The following is an 18793-nucleotide window of genomic DNA, read 5'->3' on the forward strand; positions in this document are numbered from 1 at the left end:
AAACTGTCTCTTCTGAGAATGGCTCTTCCTGTCACATGACTGAACTAGAAAAAACACACATCAGGGCAGATACACACACTCGTCAGAATGAGAAAAGTCAGAGGAACTAGTTAGTATGCTGTGATCTGCTGACGGGTGAAAGGAAGCACACCTTCCGGGTTGGACCGAGCATAGATGAGGTCTGGCTGAGCCGGACTGGTTACCCTGCGTGGCTAACTTTGACCTGACTTTAACCACATCCTCTACTTGTGAAATGAACCGATGTGACTTGCGCGCGTGTGTGTTTTCTATTTGAGTAGATCCTGATGTGCTGTTTCACTTCCCTGAAGACTTTAATGATGAGGTTAGTACTCGAGGATCACTGTGGCTCTTTCCTTCTGTTTTCATTTGATTTTCATTTGAAGAGTTCATTTGCAAAAACAGATTACTCAGCTTTTAACCATTTTCAAAAATCGTGTTTTTTCATTGTGCACTCCAATTAATCTCAATCAGACTGCAGTTGGGTTATTTTGATTAAGTAAAAATAACTAAAAAACACAGCTGACTAACACAATAAAACAATAAAAACATGATAACATAATAAAAAAACAGAGTTTTCTGTTTTTGTAAATAAACTTCATTTATTTTTATTAATTAATTTTATTTAAAAAATTCTAAAAAATAAATAATTGCATGAGCAAATAGATGCACAAATAAATAAGTCAAGCCTCTGCTTATCATGATGTACTAGCTAAGAATTAGGGGAAATTATAATAAATAAAAAACATTTCACAAATAAATGCATGAATAAAACAAATGCACAAATAAATAAATAAAATAAAATAAGTAAATAAGATAAATAGCCTCTGGTATTCATAGGCCCGGTATCACAGACAGGGTTTAGCCTAAGCCAGGATTAGGCCATAGTTCAATTAGGACATTTAAGTACTTTTTATAAATTTGCCTTAGAAAAAAGCATTACTGGTGTGCATCTTGAGACAAAACAAAGGCACTGACATATTTCAAGATCAATCAGTGCAAGTTTCTTTCAGTTGAAACAGCTAAGACTTACACTTTAGTCTAGAACTAGGCTTAAGCCTTGTCTGTGAACCCAGGGGATAATGTAATAGCTAAGTTTTAAGAATTAGGGAAAATTATAAATAATAAATGCATTTTATCTTTCATCAAAATATAATAACCATTTCCACTTCTGCAGCAACTTCGCTTTTCTGGCAATGGCACTGAGGGCACCTGGCATTAATGTCAATCAATTGTCAAATAATAGTATTAGAGGGAACAGGCATTGTTTTAGCCTTTTTAAACTGCTGTCAACAGTGATAACAGTAATTTAACACATATTAACATAAATATAATAAAGTTTAGGACAATAAATAAGGAGAGATTTGAAATAGAGAAACTCTGGAGGGTGTCCACAATCCAAAACTCCCATTCGGGTATCAAACACCCACTTTTCATCATCCAGTAAAGTCTTGATGGATTCTTTCTTTTTACTTCAGAATTCTCTCACATTATGCAAGTAAATGGAACATTTGTGAAGGAATATTTGCACAGATATTGATTTTGAGGTGACTTATCAGCAGGTGCACTCTTAAAAATAAAACTGATTGATGGTTCCATGGAGAACCTTTAACATCCATGGAAACGTTCCATTCCGCAAACGGTTCTTTATAGTGTTCTTTGCACTAAGAATAAACAGTTCCTTTAAGAACTGTTCACTGAAAGGTTCTTTGGGCAACCAAAAATTGTTCTTCAATGGTATCACTGTGAAAGCCTTGTTTTGGAGCCTATATTTGATGGCGTTTCTTCTATTCTCACACAGGAGTCTCTGCAGTCCTTGCCTCGCTTCTGCTTCCCTTATGACATAGAGAGGTGAAAATCATTCATTCATTATTAAAGATGGATGCTCAAGCCTTTTTACCTTTCATAACTGATTAACTGAGGCTAGTCGGTTGGTTGGCAGGGTGAAGGATACTTTCGCCGTGCAGCACTTCACATTCGTCCTGACCGATCTGGAAGGATGCCAGCGCTTCGGTTTCTGCAGACTCACGTCCAGCTCTCAGACCTGCTTGTGCTATATTTTCAGTATATACGTATTTCCATGTCTATTTTTATATTCATATAATTTATATTATTTAATATATAAACATAACATTTTTCTGAAATATATACATGCATGTGTGTGTATTTATATATACATAATAAATATACACAGCACACACACATATATTATGTAAACAAAAACCTTTATTTTGGATGCGATTAGTCGCGATTAATCGTTTGACAGCACTAATTAATATTAAAGAGTTCAAATAAAGAGAGCTAATATAAAGAGTTTAAGAACCCCTGAGTTACAACAGCATCTTCAATAAACAAGAAAAAATTGACAAAATTAATTGTTGAATAACATATTGCAGGATGAATAAAAATAAAACAATTAAAAGACTATTTACTATATTTAAAAAATATATTAAGAAAAAGCAGCCTCAACGAGTGTCAAAATCGATATAATATTAAAAAAGGTCATTAGGTCAATGACTTAAGGCTGGGAAACACCAAGCCGACTGCAAATAACTAGCTGCGATGAAAGCCGACGGTGTTATCGCCTCGCGTCGGCAGCGTCTGGACCAAAAAGCTGCATTTGAACACACCGCTCAGACTACAGCCCTCTGCAAACTAACACGTGCGTTCTGCGCCTGCGTGAGAGGAATTAGCTCTCTAAATATTCATCATTCAAAAGGAGAAACCAAAACAAAGATATACGAGATGTAAACAAAAGCAGTGCTTGCTTACCATTTTGAGTATCAGTAACTATGATAACTTTCATCATTTTACGTGGCTCATGTTAACAGTGCAGATACAACCTGTCCTGTGTGAACGCTGCCTAATTTCATCTCACATTTACCGTTTTTAGCGCACCGATGCCATACCTCATTGGAATTCACTCCAGCCTGGCAGAGGTACAACACTTCCCTCGTCCCATGTTTTCTTTCACAGCGGCACTTAGTCACGCAAACACTCACCTTGCGGCTCTCTCTGTGTGTTTGTGTGCTGCAGAGAGTGAGGAGTCGAGCTCTGGAGGACGTGGTCATACTGAACGTTGACACCAACACCCTGGAGTCGCCCTACGAGGACCTGAAAAAGATCCCGGCCGACGTGGTGAGACTCTTTGACTCCTGGCAGATCTCTGACTCACAAAGGATGAAGGTTTACGGTGAGCTCTGTTTCTGCAGGTGGCGGGACTGAAGGTCAGGCTGAAGAGACAGGCGGCGTCGGCCGGGTCAGGGGTCGCACACGCTTTCCTCCGAGCGCAGGCTCTGCTGTTCGGAGGATACAGGGATGCCTTACAGTCGCCTGATGTGAGTGACACACATTCACGTGAAAACATGACCTTTATGTTTTATGAAAGCTTACTCTCTCGTATGTTGAAGGAAGGGCCGGTGGTCTTCTGCAATGAGCTGTTTCTCGGTCACAAGTCTCAAAGCATGCGGGAGTTTCTGGAAAGCGCGGTTCACCTGCAGTGTTTCAAAGAGGTAACGGCAAACACATAAACGCAACATCAGCAGTTATCATGAGGCAAGACACTACAGGCAAAAGCTTTTTTATTTCATGCAATGTCAATTCTGAGGGCTGTTTTGCTTCTATGACAATATCTTCTTTCAGACAAGTGGGGGGGGAAAAATCCAAAATACACATTTACTTGTTCTATTTGTATACGCAGATTTAAAGTAAAGTACATATATTTAAAGGCTTTTTTCTCAAAATGAAATGAAGAAACAGGGTTATTAGTAGTAACTAAAACTAAAACCACGAATAAAATGTCACCCGTTCTCATTTTAGTTTAACTTCAAGTATGTATATATACAGTGGGTTTTGACTGCTTTTACTGTCCTCATTTGTAAGTTGCTTTGGATAAAAGCGTCTGCTAAATGACTAAATAAATAAATAAAATAAAAAAGTACTAAAATAACTAAAACTGGAATAAAAATATGTAGCGTTTTATATGGTGTCCTTGTTACATATGTCACATGCATTTACTATAATGATAACAATAAATTATGAATAATTGCATGCAACTAACCCTAACCATATAGTAAGTACAAGTAGCTGATTAATATTAGTCGGTACTTAAATACATCATTGTATTGTAACAAGAACACTAAAATAATGTGTAAGCTGAAAATTTTAGAAAGACATATATGTACACTGTAAAACAAAATCTGTAAAATTGACGGTAAAAAAACGACAGCTGTGCATGCCAGAATGTTTCCGTACAAAATACGGCAGCATCATTTTAGGTTTTACGGTTTAAACTTAAATTTACAGTTAAATATCATAATTTCATTAACTGATATAACGTTAATATACCAACTTATTGAGGTATTGAAATCTGTTTTGTACCTTTGTAATATACAGATACCCACCAAAGGCAGGTGGTGATGAGAAAGTCACACGATGAACCAAAGCCCATCACAAGCAGCTTTAAACTGATAACATATATATAGAAGGTGCACAGTGTCATTCACACTAACACCAAACACCATCATGGTAACACACATGAAACTGAAATAATGCAATAAACATTCATTTAACAACATTAGATGTAACATACAAAACTAATGTACACAACTGATAAGAAAAAACTAAGAAGAAACATAGCTATTTCAACAACAAAAAAACATCAAATTTGAAATGTAACGCAGGGAATTCTGGGAATGTCAATTTAAGGTTATTCACTGTAAATTAGACGTTTTAACATTTAACAGGTTTTTACTGTAGCATTTTTACAGTCTTTTGCCGTTAAATTCATGGTCATTTATATGTATAAAGTAATAAAAATGACAGAAACGCACAACAAAATTTCTAAAACTTTAACTAAAACATGAAAAATGTGAGAAAAAAAAACTAATAAATTATCAAATAAAACCAAGTTTAATAATTGCATTAAAAATTAATTCTGAATTAAAGGGGTCATATGATGTTGCGAAAAATTAAATTATTTAGTGTATTTGGTGTAATGAAATGTTTATGCGGATTAAGATTCAAAAAACACATTTTCCATATAATGTACATTATTATTTCTCCTCTATGCCCCGCCTTTCTGAAACGCATCGCTTTTTACAAAGCTCATCGGTCTGAAAAGCGAGGTGTGCTCTGATTGGCCAGCTATCCAGTGCGTTGTGATTGGCCGAATACCTCAAGCGTGTGACGGAAATGTTACACCCCTCACCATACTGTGATGCCCTGTCCGGCCGGAGCGACAAGACAAAAACATTAAAACCCATTATAAACGAGGCATTTGTTACTTCCAGTGGGGACATAATTACGGATTATAATGACTTATACTGTCTTTTTTTCACTTTGCATTGCATTGCGCCGCGTAAACATAAAACCATGTCTGCATTTGTGATCGGAGAAATGACAAACAACAAGCGCTATGCTACACTGCTCAAAACTCGCGTTTGAATCATCAGTGGCAAATCCTTAAAATGAAAACGTACTTACAGTCTGTGAGTCAGAATAGCCGGCATTGTAGTCTACTCTCCCAGGATTAGTAAACAGTCTTCCATAAAATGTGCTGCACACATCTGAATATTTGGGTTGAAGTGTTCTGGAACAGTGTTGTAAATACAACTTAACCACTGATTTCTAGTTGTGTCCTCTTTTGGAAGGCCAAACAAAGTAGTTTCACATGGCGGGCCTGAGTGAGTGGAGGCCGGCGGGCTTGCGGCAACCACATGTGACGACCCCGGGCTGGACTCCGCTTCGTCCATGGTGAAAGCCGATCCGGCGATCCACAGTGCGAAGTTGATGTATTTCTTCAGTGACCAGCACGGATCAGCTCCAGGCATGACGAAGCGGATATCGTCCTCTTTTGGAAGGCCAAACAAAGTAGTTTCGCTTTCACAACGAAGCACACAGCGTCTTCACGACATGGCGGCGGCAACAATACTACAGCGAGAGTAAAAGTTACGCCTTCTTTCTTTGCGTGAACATTTGGGCACATTATGCAAATCTTCCCACATAGTGACCTAGATATGTGGGGGCGTGTTAGAACGAGCTGTTTTAGGTAGGCGTGGTTTACTCTTAAAGAATATCTCTTTGGATTTGAGACTTTAGTCTTTGCAACTTTACAGATCTTCTTTATGCACCAAGAGCTTGTAACACTTCAAAGAGAAAGGAAAAATTTAAATCGCATCATATGACCCCTTTATGACTATAATTCATAAAAATAGTATTTCATAAGAATATTAAATAAAAAATAAAAAAATCTCCACTTGAGTAGCCCTTATACACAAACTGTCCAGTTTTATTCCTATCTATATTCTGAAGGTTTTTATAGAGGAATGTGTTTATATATCATTCGCCTGATTTGTTTTTGATCAAACTTTTTTTGATAGTATTTAAAAAGTGATTAAAAGATATATCGAAAATCCCCTTTTGTAAAATCCTTTAATATGTAAACTTAAAGAAACAAGAATTTTGAGCCTGGATTTATTGGATGCTCATATTTCTGTTCTGGCAATGTATGCAAATTAGCAGACATTAAATTAGATAGTGCCTCATTTGCATATTTAAACATTTCAAAAATCTTGCAATACAAAACAATCGTCTTAATGTACTCAGATTAATTAACTGGAGAAGTATAGTGAAATATATTAGTTAATTCCACCTATGTTTTGGAACAGTACAACCAAAAATAATCTACTCACCCTAATATTGTTCCAAACCCATATGACTTACTATTTCCTGTGGAGGTTTTTTTTTCCATGGAGATGTTTTGAAGAATGTTCATGCTGCTCTTTTTGCGCTGAATGAGGTCTGAGGATGTTAAGCTGCAAAAATAGCACTATAAAAGTTTTAAAACGTACCCAAATGTACTTCAAGTCATATGATCGCTTGTGTGAAGCATTGGCAACTTGAGCATGCACATATTCCTACTTCACGTGACTGATTATAAATATGCAGAGAACCAATGGCATTTAGTGCCTTCCCAATCTTAAATATGCAGAAAAACAAATGACATTTAAGTTTCACAATGGAGGATTATAAGAATAACCGTGGCACAGCTGTATTTTTTCCTCCCATTATAATGTCATTTTGTTCTCAGTTTATTGATGGCCGGCTGACAATGCTGGACCAGGGCAAAGAGCCGGATGACGTGTTTGAGGAAGAGGTGCTTCAGTGTGGTGCTTCATCCGGTGCGTGTTTACGTTCGTCACAGAATCAGACTTGCTTGTTGGGTTGCTCATTTTAACACCCCTTCTGTTCGTTATTCCTCTCAGGTGGCTCTAAACTGAGACGGCAATGGGTGGGAAATTTAAAGGTATGTTTTACTCGTACAGGAACCATAAACATGACACAACTCTGGAAGACAACCATACTACTCTTATGATATCTGCAGTATGCACACAGCACACACTATTTTCAGTATTCACAGATTGCATACAAGTTCTAGTACAGTAATGTTCAGTTTACAGCAGAGCATGCTTGACCCTCCATTTCCAGTCAGACAAATAAACTAGAATGGACATCAAAATAAATGTTTTTCTTTATAACTCATAATTAAATTAGATTTACAAACGTTGTTTTTACACAAAATTGGATAAAATAAAAAAAAGCTACTTTCTCTCCCCACAGAAAGGGGGTGGAGCTCTGATTGTGACATGGAAGACTACAGCAAACACTAATAAATTATCAAATAAAACCAAGTTTAATAATTGCATTAAAAATTAATTCTGAATTAAAGGGGTCATATGATGTTGCGAAAAATTTAATTATTTAGTGTATTTGGTGTAATGAAATGTTTATGCGGATTAAGATTAAAAAAACACATTATTTTCCATATAATGTACATTATTGTTTCTCCTCTATGCCCCGCCTTTCTGAAACGCATCGCTTTTTACAAAGCTCATCGGTCTGAAAAGCGAGGTTTGCTCTGATTGGCCAGCTATCCAGTGCGTTGTGATTGGCCGAATCTGAGTGAGTGGAGGCCGGCGGGCTTGCGGCAACCACATGTGACGACCCCGGGCTGGACTCCGCTTCGTCCATGGTGAAAGCCGATCCGGCGATCCACAGTGCGAAGTTGATGTATTTCTTCACTGACCAGCACGGATCAGCTCCAGGCATGACGAAGCGGATATCGTCCTCTTTTGGAAGGCCAAACAAAGTAGTTTCGCTTTCACAACGAAGCACACAGCGTCTTCACGACATGGCGGCGGCAACAATACTACAGCGAGAGTAAAAGTTACGCCTTCTTTCTTTGCGTGAACATTTGGGCACATTATGCAAATCTTCCCACATAGTGACCTAGATATGTGGGGGCGTGTTAGAACGAGCTGTTTTAGGTAGGCGTGGTTGACTCTTAAAGAATATCTCTTTGGATTTGAGACTTTAGTCTTTGCAACTTTACAGATCTTCTTTATGCACCAAGAGCTTGTAACACTTCAAAGAGAAAGGAAAAATTTAAATCGCATCATATGACCCCTTTATGACTATAATTCATAAAAATAGTATTTCATAAGAATATTAAATAAAAAATAAAAAAATCTCCACTTGAGTAGCCCTTATACACAAACTGTCCAGTTTTATTCCTATCTATATTCTGAAGGTTTTTATAGAGGAATGTGTTTATATATCATTCGCCTGATTTGTTTTTGATCAAACTTTTTTTGATAGTATTTAAAAAGTGATTAAAAGATATATCGAAAATCCCCTTTTGTAAAATCCTTTAATATGTAAACTTAAAGAAACAAGAATTTTGAGCCTGGATTTATTGGATGCTCATATTTCTGTTCTGGCAATGTATGCAAATTAGCAGACATTAAATTAGATAGTGCCTCATTTGCATATTTAAACATTTCAAAAATCTTGCAATACAAAACAATCGTCTTAATGTACTCAGATTAATTAACTGGAGAAGTATAGTGAAATATATTAGTTAATTCCACCTATGTTTTGGAACAGTACAACCAAAAATAATCTACTCACCCTAATATTGTTCCAAACCCATATGACTTACTATTTCCTGTGGAGGTTTTTTTTTCCATGGAGATGTTTTGAAGAATGTTCATGCTGCTCTTTTTGCGCTGAATGAGGTCTGAGGATGTTAAGCTGCAAAAATAGCACTATAAAAGTTTTAAAACGTACCCAAATGTACTTCAAGTCATATGATCGCTTGTGTGAAGCATTGGCAACTTGAGCATGCACATATTCCTACTTCACGTGACTGATTATAAATATGCAGAGAACCAATGGCATTTAGTGCCTTCCCAATCTTAAATATGCAGAAAAACAAATGACATTTAAGTTTCACAATGGAGGATTATAAGAATAACCGTGGCACAGCTGTATTTTTTCCTCCCATTATAATGTCATTTTGTTCTCAGTTTATTGATGGCCGGCTGACAATGCTGGACCAGGGCAAAGAGCCGGATGACGTGTTTGAGGAAGAGGTGCTTCAGTGTGGTGCTTCATCCGGTGCGTGTTTACGTTCGTCACAGAATCAGACTTGCTTGTTGGGTTGCTCATTTTAACACCCCTTCTGTTCGTTATTCCTCTCAGGTGGCTCTAAACTGAGACGGCAATGGGTGGGAAATTTAAAGGTATGTTTTACTCGTACAGGAACCATAAACATGACACAACTCTGGAAGACAACCATACTACTCTTATGATATCTGCAGTATGCACACAGCACACACTATTTTCAGTATTCACAGATTGCATACAAGTTCTAGTACAGTAATGTTCAGTTTACAGCAGAGCATGCTTGACCCTCCATTTCCAGTCAGACAAATAAACTAGAATGGACATCAAAATAAATGTTTTTCTTTATAACTCATAATTAAATTAGATTTACAAACGTTGTTTTTACACAAAATTGGATAAAATAAAAAAAAGCTACTTTCTCTCCCCACAGAAAGGGGGTGGAGCTCTGATTGTGACATGGAAGACTACAGCAAACAAAGCAGTGAGTAAAGTAAAGTTTGGGGTTGCTAAGATTTTTGAAATGCTTTTGAAAGAAGTTTCCTCTGCTCACCAAGGTTGCATTTACAGTATCTGATAAAAAAAATACAGTAAAAAGAGTACTATTGTAAAATAAAATTACAATTTCAAATACTGTATGTCGTTATATACAGTAAAATTATGTGAAATATTATTACAGTTTAAAATTGCTGTTTTCTATGTGAATATATGTTAAAATGTATTTTATTGCTGTGATCAAAGCTGTATTTTCAGCATCATGACTCCAGTCTTCAGTGTCACATGATTCTTCCGAAATCATTCTAATAAACTGATTTGCTGCTCAAGAAACATTTCTGATTATTATCAAATATAAACTCTTGTGCTGCCGAATATTTTTGTGGAAACCGTGATATATTATATATTTCAGGATTCTATGATGAATAGAACTTTCAAAAGAATGACATTTATTTAAAATAGATATATTTTAAATGTCTTTACTGTCACTTTTCATTTAATTCTGTGCTGAATAAAAGCATTGATTTCTTTTAAAAAATTCTAACTTCTAACATAAATCGCATAATCGTATTAATTTGTAATGTGCCGTTGTGCATTATTACAGTAAATATTACATGAATACGGTTTCCATTTTGATTGTTCTTGCATGACATAATTCTCTTCATATCTCAGACCAAATATCACAGCAAATTTGGGCTGAAAAACCTCCTGTCATCAAAGGTGAGTTTATGTTCCTTATATTGCACATGCTTCCTCTGCAGTGTTGTGCAAGTTACTTCCAAACTGTAATACATTATAGATTACTTGTTCCTGTTATTTAAAAGTAATGCCTGACTAAATTGCACAAAAATTATGTCATAAAGCTAAACATACGGTCAGAAGTTTGGGGTTGAATTTGTTGTTTTTGAAAGAAGTATCATCTGCTCACCAAGGCTGCATTTATTTGTTTTTTAATAAACAGCAATATTGTGGAATATTATTATAATTTCAAAGAACTGTTTTCTGTGTGAATATATTGCAAAATGTAATTTATTGCTGTGATCAAAGCTGAATTTTCAGCATCATTACTCCAGTCTTCAGTGCCACATGATCCTTCAGAAATCATTCTAATAAACTGATTTACTAAAGAAATGTCTGATTATTATCAGTGTTGATCAGTTGTGCGACTTGATATTTTTGTGGAAACCCTGATATATTTCATTTTTCAGGATTCTTTGATGAATAATTTGTTTTCAAAAGAACAGCATTTATGTGAAATAGAAATCTTTTGTAACATTATAAATGTCTTCACTTTTGATCAATTTAATGCAACCTTGTTGAATAATTTCTCTTTTTTTGAACTTACTGACTAATATATACTGTGTACTGGACTTGTGTATATAATTCATCACTAAATTGCACAAAAATTATGTCATAAAGCTAAACATACGGTCAGAAGTTTGGGGTTGATTTTGTTGTTTTTGAAAGAAGTATCATCTGCTCACCAAGGCTGCATTTATTTGGTTTTTAATAAACAGCAATATTGTGGAATATTATTACAATTTCAAAGAAATGTGAATATATTGCAAAATGTAATTTATTTCTGTGATCAAAGCTGAATTTTCAGCATCATTACTCCAGTCTTCAGTGCCACATGATCCTTCAGAAATCACTCTAATATGCTGATTTACTAAAGACATTTCTGAATATTATCAGTGTTGATCAGTCAAAAGAACAGCATTTATGTGAAATAGAAATCTTTTGTAACATTATAAATGTCTTCACTTTTGATCAATTTAATGCAACCTTGTTGAATAATTTCTCTTTTTTTGAACTTACTGACTAATATATACTGTGTACTGGACTTGTGTATATAATTCATGCAGTTTGGCTCCACCTTGTGTTCAACCACAATACAACAGATTCACTTTACTTTGTAAATATTCTCAGTCTCGACCACGCCGGCCGACACGCAAGCAGGGCACCAGCAGCCACCAGGGCTATGAACAACAGACAGAGGATGACAACACCACCTATGAGGACAGGTGAGATGAGAGGACACAGATGCATGGACGCCTTGCCGTTTTATGTATTTTTTTTACAATGCATTTCCCTTTCCAGTGTAACAGAAAGTCTCGACTTGCTGAATAATTTCTATTTTTTGAACTTACTGACTAATATATACTGTGTACTGGACTCGTGTATATAATTCATGCAGTTTGGCTCCACCTTGTGTTCAACCACAATACAACAGATTCACTTTACTTTGTAAATATTCTCAGTCTCGACCACGCCGGCCGACACGCAAGCAGGGCACCAGCAGCCACCAGGGCTATGAACAACAGACAGAGGATGACAACACCACCTATGAGGACAGGTGAGATGAGAGGACACAGATGCATGGACGCCTTGCCGTTTTATGTATTTTTTTTACAATGCATTTCCCTTTCCAGTGTAACAGAAAGTCTCGAGCAGTGCTCTGGCACCAGCGACTTACAGGAAGATGATGATCTCTCTCTCTTGGCCGACCCGGAGGAGATGGATCTGCTCGGTGAGATCTTCGACACGCTGAGTGCTCAGAGCTCCAGAGAGCCGGGTTTACTCTACGGCACACGCAGCCTCGACCTCTTCAGCTCCGACAGCAGTGAATTCATCTCACATGTAAGGCCTGGATCCTCTCACACATTACATCTAAACGGTCCTGGACAGGGTGTCTGGCTTAACCTGCAACAAACAAGCCGCATTCAGCCTTAAGAGCACATTTCAAGTCTTTACAACACTGGCATCACAATCAGAAGATATTTAGCCCTGTATGGTATGCATTATAATGGTGGAATATTTTTCACACATGATTTGATTATGATTGACATAAATAGCAACATTCCTTCTAATAATTAGAAGAAATCGTACAGGAACTAGGGAATTGTTGCTAAATGGCATGTCTGTATTACAATGGAAAATGGGTCCTTTTTTAAATTATCCATTTCTGCTTGATTTAATATTAATAGTTGAATAATTTATGCATTTTTACACTTTGAAATCCTAATTGAGGAAACCATTACCATGTTAAACACTTTCAAACATAAGTTAAATCAGCTATCAGCTGAAGTTGCCAAAACAGGAAGTACTAAAAGCAAATTACAAATTATATATATAATATATAAAATAATCTGTCATGACAACTCATGAGTGATTTGCATGGTATTGTTAATGTATTTGGTCTTCTCGGAAGAGATCTGCTACGCTGCTGCTGCTGCGGCAGAGCAAGTATACCGAGACTTGCAACATGCTGTTGTGAGCGTGTAAGAAATATTGCTGCTGCACATATAAAATATATGACTAACCCTCATAGCATATATTATCACCCCATAGCAGATCTATACAGGTGGAGCTGGGGAAGGTGGAGGGATTCTGAAGTGTGCTGCTACTGCTACAGCAAACGATACCAATTATTTAAATGTTAAGCAGCGAGCTACTGATACAGGAGAGAACCAATCAGCTGTGCCATGTGATAATGATGTCATATGTCATATTGACTTTGATGGACTGCGCCATCTAGATTTTCATGCCAGAACTTTGAATATATATTACAAAACACAATTTCTTAATTCAAATAAATGGAAAATATAAATATTAAAATAAGACTGAATCAGTTAACACCATTTAATTATCTTACTGAAGATGCAGAAAAAGACACCTAAATGTTTAATTATAGCATTTCATGGAGAACCTCTGTTAGGGTTTTTGGATAAAAAGTCATGTGGCTTTCAACAGCAACAGTCCAACTTTTTATTTCCAAAATGTTTTGTTTTTTTCTCTGAAAGGTGAAGAAGTAAAGGAAGCCATTACATTGTTATTCAGCTACAACATACCATAAGGGCTAAATACTTAGGGCCCTATTTTAACAATCTAAGTGCATGGTCTAAAGTGCACGGCGCAGGTGCACTCAAGGCGTGTCCGAATCCACTTTTGCTAGTTTAATGATGGGAAAATGGTCGGAGCCCAGCGCATGGTCTAAACTGGTTGTCCCTATTCTCTTAATGAGTAATGGGTGTGTTTTGGGCGTAACGTGCAATAAACCAATCAGAGTCTCATCTCCCATTCCCTTTAAAAGCCAGTTGCGCTCGCGCCATGGCGGGTTCGCTATTTACATGGCAGAATTTAATTTTTAAAAATGTTTGTGTGCTGCTGCGCGTCCCTGTGTGTGTGTAATAAGCAAAGGGTACGCGTGTTGTGCACCCGCCTATAGGCGCCTATTACTAACGCTCTCTTTAAATAAAGAAAAAATATTGTGCCAGACTTTAGACCAGGTTTGAGTTGGTCTATGGTGCAGTCTATTTTCAGTTCCTCAATAGAGCAACGCGCCTACAATGTGCCTGAACACACCTCTTTTTTAGACCAGCACACCCATGGGTGCACAAATGCATTTGCTATTTAAACAACGTGGCGCAGGGTGGGAAAATGAGAACTGCGTCGGGTTGAAACTAGCAAAAAACACATGATAGGGCCCTCTATGACTGAAATGCAAAGTAATAATTTCGAACATATTTAAGGTGAACTGAGAAAATAAAATGGCTTTGCTGCATGAAAACAACATGAACAAGAAAGGCTTCACTAATTAATTGAATTAGTGTTGTGTCAGTCTTACCTGACTTCTGTTTTTGAAAACTTGACAAATAGTCCAGCACCGGGAACCTATCGGTGGAAAAGGTCACTCTCTCACCATTTCATTTCTCTTTCAGAAGAGTCTGACCAACCCAAGTCAGGAGAGTCTAAGTCCCTCTTTTGGAAACAGCGGAAGTCTCATGAGCTGCGAGGAGGAGCTAGAGGAGGGGCCTGGTGGTGAGGGGGAGGAGCCTGATGTCCTGATTGACAGGCCAGAAAATGAGCTTAACCAATTAGAGAAGGACTTGACCGAGTTAGGGGAAAATCTGTGTTCAGATCTACAAATTCTAGAGGATGCTTCTCTGGATCCCGAAGTGGGTTCTCAGGAGCAACAAAAGGACAGCTGGTCGAAAAATGATGGACAAATGAATGGAACAATGGAGGAAAGCTTGGAAACCGAGACAGTAGTTACAGAGAGGACAGAGATGGAACCTGACAAAGAAGAACTTCAGAAAGAGCATAAGACGACAAATGACTTGGGCCCAAACGGACCAACAAATGAAGGAATGACCTCCGCTGTTTCTCACAATGTAAAGATAGACAAAAGAGAAGAGCTAGATAAGAAGAGCATTGAACCTCTATCACCAAACGTTTTGCCTACCGTTGCTCTGTTCCAGTCCTCGGCTGACTCTTCTGGTTCCCGAGGGTGGGATAAATCTCTAAAAACTCCCATCAGAACCCACAAAATCAATGTGGGACCAATGACGGGCCTGCAGACTGAAGAACAAAGTATGAAATCGCCTGTTTCATCAACACCAGAAGATCAAACCCAGGCTCCCATTAAGGTCTCAGAGCTGAAGAAGAGATTCGAACATTAGATCATCACAAATCAAGCATACTGAAGCGAAACTAAAAAATGACTTTTTTAGATTGTCAATTACAAGTCTACACGAAACAACACTTGCGCCCCATTTTGATTCTTGTGAGGCAACACTGCTGAGTCAAGTTCGATAAGCGTTCCATACTGAACTTTAAGACTGTGGAAGGTTATTTGTCTCATGTACCTGCTGGTTAAAACTTAACGCTGACATCAGTCAATAAAGTCGAATCAAAGGCAATGCAAGTTACTCCAATTTGGTGAAGGATTGTTTATCCCTTTGGAATAATGTACACTGAACGTGCATTAAAGTAAATCAGGTCAATTTTAACTTTCATTGTAGCTAAATGCAGAATGTTATCAAAATAAACTGATAAATGCACCAATTCTGACCAATAAAGAAAATCCAACACTTTTTTTATCCAAATATATTTAATCATTTATAAAAACCTAATGAGACTAGTTGCTAACTCAGAGCAAATATTGACACAGCCAAAACCAAAAACTCTCGATGAGATTTACTCACAGATGCATTTTAATTAATCATACAGTCACTTAATCACGGTTTGATCAACAAATATGTTACAGACATAATACAAACCTAATACAAAACAACATTTGGCAAAGTGCAGTATATATTTTTCTCTCCACCTTTAAAAAAAACTGCAACATAGCATTCACTTTTGGTCATTTAAAGTATTCAGTATGACAATGGTAAACTATTTTGGAGGTAAAGCTGCCACGTGACTCCTTCATGAAGACTCTCAGGTGAGTAAACTTAAAGTACAGATGAAGTAAACAAAGTCAAACTGGTTTGGCTGTCCATGTAAACCATCTGGCTTTTTTTTACTTTTGATGAATGCACTTCCCAGTGTCTTCAGATATCCCAAGTGTGATAGCAAAACCTCTTCATGCATACTTGAATTGATTTGTCAGCATTAACAGTGCATTGCGATGTCAAAGCATTCTCACCTCTCTCTCAAAAATGCCAAATAAATACCCACCACCACTTCAAACGTTCTCCATCCATGACCCTCCACTTGTTTGTCAGGATTGCACACGTGTGTGGACTCCACATACATATCAATATTAAGTTATAATGAAAGTTCTGTTTAGGTCTACCTGATCAACCTAAACAGTGGTGTGGTTTGAGCATCGTTCAGATCAGTCTCTCCTCTTTGGGCAGTGGGAGAGCGAGCCCGGGTCTCTCGGCTCCGTGGTTCTTGGCTTGTTTGCGCTCTTCCGCGCTGGGCTGGTATGATCCCTCCATCTGCTGCCTCTTACGAAGGACGCACGAGAACAAAACCAAGGCCAGAGTCAGCAGGAACAACAGCGGCATGAACAGGCCCAACGTGCTCTCCGAACTCATGATGCTCCACACATGCACATGTGAAAACAAACACAGACTGAGAATATCTGTGCAACAGTGGTTCAAGGGTGTGTCTGTTCAAAAAGACACAAAATGTGAGTATCCGTGTGTGTGTGTGTGTGTGTGAGAGAGAGAGAGAGAGAGAGCGAGAGAGAGAGCGAGAGGTACCTGGTTAATTGTGACTACACAGTGGTCATCCTTTTACATTTTGGAAGGGAACTTTAACCTAGTGGAAGAGGAAGATAAAAGCATGACATGAATTCCTACAGTTCACAAACACATTCACAGATGAGAAGATAATTTCAAAAGAGTCTACTGTTCGGCTGTGGACTGATGGGGTTAATTATTAGTCTGGGAGAACAACACTAACCTACAGCTACAAGGACATCCACAAAAACACTTAACACACAGCTGAACATGAACTGAACTCACCCTCAAGTCGTTTCCAAAGCTGTATGGCTTTCAGTAAATTGACTAAACTGGTGTCTTTTCCTTAATCTGAACTATTTTTGACTCTGAAATACAGCACATGATGCAATTTAATAATGCTGTTTTTGTGTCCCTCTGGAGCATGAAACCTTCAGTTCCCATTCATTTTAACAAGTACAATTCTTCAAAATAAGTCACACAGACAGAATTGATATTTTTGGGTAAACACACTTAAAAGAAAGAAAGAAAAAAAAGCAGCATAAAATGCATCATAAAACATTTTTGTCCCTACCAAGAGAGAGAGAGAGAGAGAGAGAGAGAGAGAGCGAGAGAGAGAGCGCAAAGTACCTGGTTAATTGTGACTACACAGTGGTCATCCTTTTACATTTTGGAAGGGAACTTTAACCTAGTGGAAGAGGAAGATAAAAGCATGACATGAATTCCTACAGTTCACAAACACATTCACAGATGAGAAGATAATTTCAAAAGAGTCTACTGTTCGGCTGTGGACTGATGGGGTTAATTATTAGTCTGGGAGAACAACACTAACCTACAGCTACAAGGACATCCACAAAAACACTTAACACACAGCTGAACATGAACTGAACTCACCCTCAAGTCGTTTCCAAAGCTGTATGGCTTTCAGTAAATTGACTAAACTGGTGTCTTTTCCTTAATCTGAACTATTTTTGACTCTGAAATACAGCACATGATGCAATTTAATAATGCTGTTTTTGTGTCCCTCTGGAGCATGAAACCTTCAGTTCCCATTCATTTTAACAAGTACAATTCTTCAAAATAAGTCACACAGACAGAATTGATATTTTTGGGTAAACACACTTAAAAGAAAGAAAGAAAAAAAAGCAGCATAAAATGCATCATAAAACATTTTTGTCCCTACCAGGATGGTAATATTTATATATTTGTAATACATTATAGTCAAAGTGTAGGTGTTAAACTATAAGCTATATATTGTTATTTTTTCCCTTCTCATTTTATGAGTGAAAACAAAGTCAACAAGACAACAAAACTATAAAATAACAAGTATATAAAATATATAATGACCACAAGTGGTGTGTTAGTGCTTACACTCTAAAAAAAAAAAATGCTGGGTTAAATATGGATAAACCATTTACACATTTATCCCAACTGTTGGTTGAAAGCAACCCAATCGTTGGTTTTGTACATATTTAACCCAGCATTTTTTTTTTAGAGTGTATCAACTCTCTAAAGTGAATCCTGGCGAATTCATACACAAACTCGATTTAATCTATAAAACTGGCATTTAAAATGAACTATTTAAAATCATGAGAAACAAAGGTTAAGTTTAGACATAGACCTAGGCCTACCTCACAGTCACATTACATCCCTCGCGCACGTCAATACCATGGTATTCAATACACTGCCCTATATTAAAGTACCATACTGTCGTCTGACTCCTGCTTTATATGGGACTTTCGTTACTGATGACCAATTCTTCACATATTATTTGACTTCCGAGTTTGGAGATGATGTATTAAGCAAGCAGCGGCGGTGTTGGAGTGAGGTGAGGTGAG

General features: G+C 37.3%; 1 protein-coding gene and 1 long non-coding RNA gene across 2 annotated transcripts in view; one reads left to right on the forward strand and one right to left on the reverse strand.

Annotated features, from left to right (window-relative positions):
* LOC107572265 (DENN domain-containing protein 1C-like) overlaps nucleotides 1-16094 on the forward strand; it is a 19172-nt gene extending 3078 nt beyond the window's left edge. Inside the window, exons 4-17 of the mRNA XM_016258688.1 lie at nucleotides 300-343; nucleotides 1820-1869; nucleotides 1961-2068; nucleotides 2912-2957; nucleotides 3055-3156; nucleotides 3231-3356; nucleotides 3429-3530; nucleotides 7109-7199; nucleotides 7284-7324; nucleotides 9917-9967; nucleotides 10651-10763; nucleotides 11844-12002; nucleotides 12411-12618; nucleotides 14700-16094. Of these exons, the coding sequence (XP_016114174.1) occupies nucleotides 300-343; nucleotides 1820-1869; nucleotides 1961-2068; nucleotides 2912-2957; nucleotides 3055-3156; nucleotides 3231-3356; nucleotides 3429-3530; nucleotides 7109-7199; nucleotides 7284-7324; nucleotides 9917-9967; nucleotides 10651-10763; nucleotides 11844-12002; nucleotides 12411-12618; nucleotides 14700-15440 (1982 nt within the window). The 3' untranslated portion in view covers nucleotides 15441-16094. The remainder of the gene's footprint in view (nucleotides 1-299; nucleotides 344-1819; nucleotides 1870-1960; nucleotides 2069-2911; nucleotides 2958-3054; nucleotides 3157-3230; nucleotides 3357-3428; nucleotides 3531-7108; nucleotides 7200-7283; nucleotides 7325-9916; nucleotides 9968-10650; nucleotides 10764-11843; nucleotides 12003-12410; nucleotides 12619-14699) is intronic.
* Nucleotides 16095-16731: 637 nt separating this feature from the next.
* On the reverse strand, nucleotides 16732-17331 carry LOC107572271 (uncharacterized). The gene is made up of 3 exons (XR_001607312.1): nucleotides 17241-17331; nucleotides 16977-17034; nucleotides 16732-16812 (listed from the first exon to the last, which is right to left on the reverse strand). It is a non-coding gene; the product is annotated as an uncharacterized lncRNA (long non-coding RNA).
* Between the last annotated feature and the right edge of the window lie 1462 nt (nucleotides 17332-18793).

Source organism: Sinocyclocheilus grahami, unplaced genomic scaffold, assembly GCF_001515645.1.
Source record: "Sinocyclocheilus grahami isolate Dianchi unplaced genomic scaffold, SAMN03320097.WGS_v1.1 scaffold1726.1, whole genome shotgun sequence".
Classification (NCBI taxonomy): domain Eukaryota; kingdom Metazoa; phylum Chordata; class Actinopteri; order Cypriniformes; family Cyprinidae; genus Sinocyclocheilus; species Sinocyclocheilus grahami.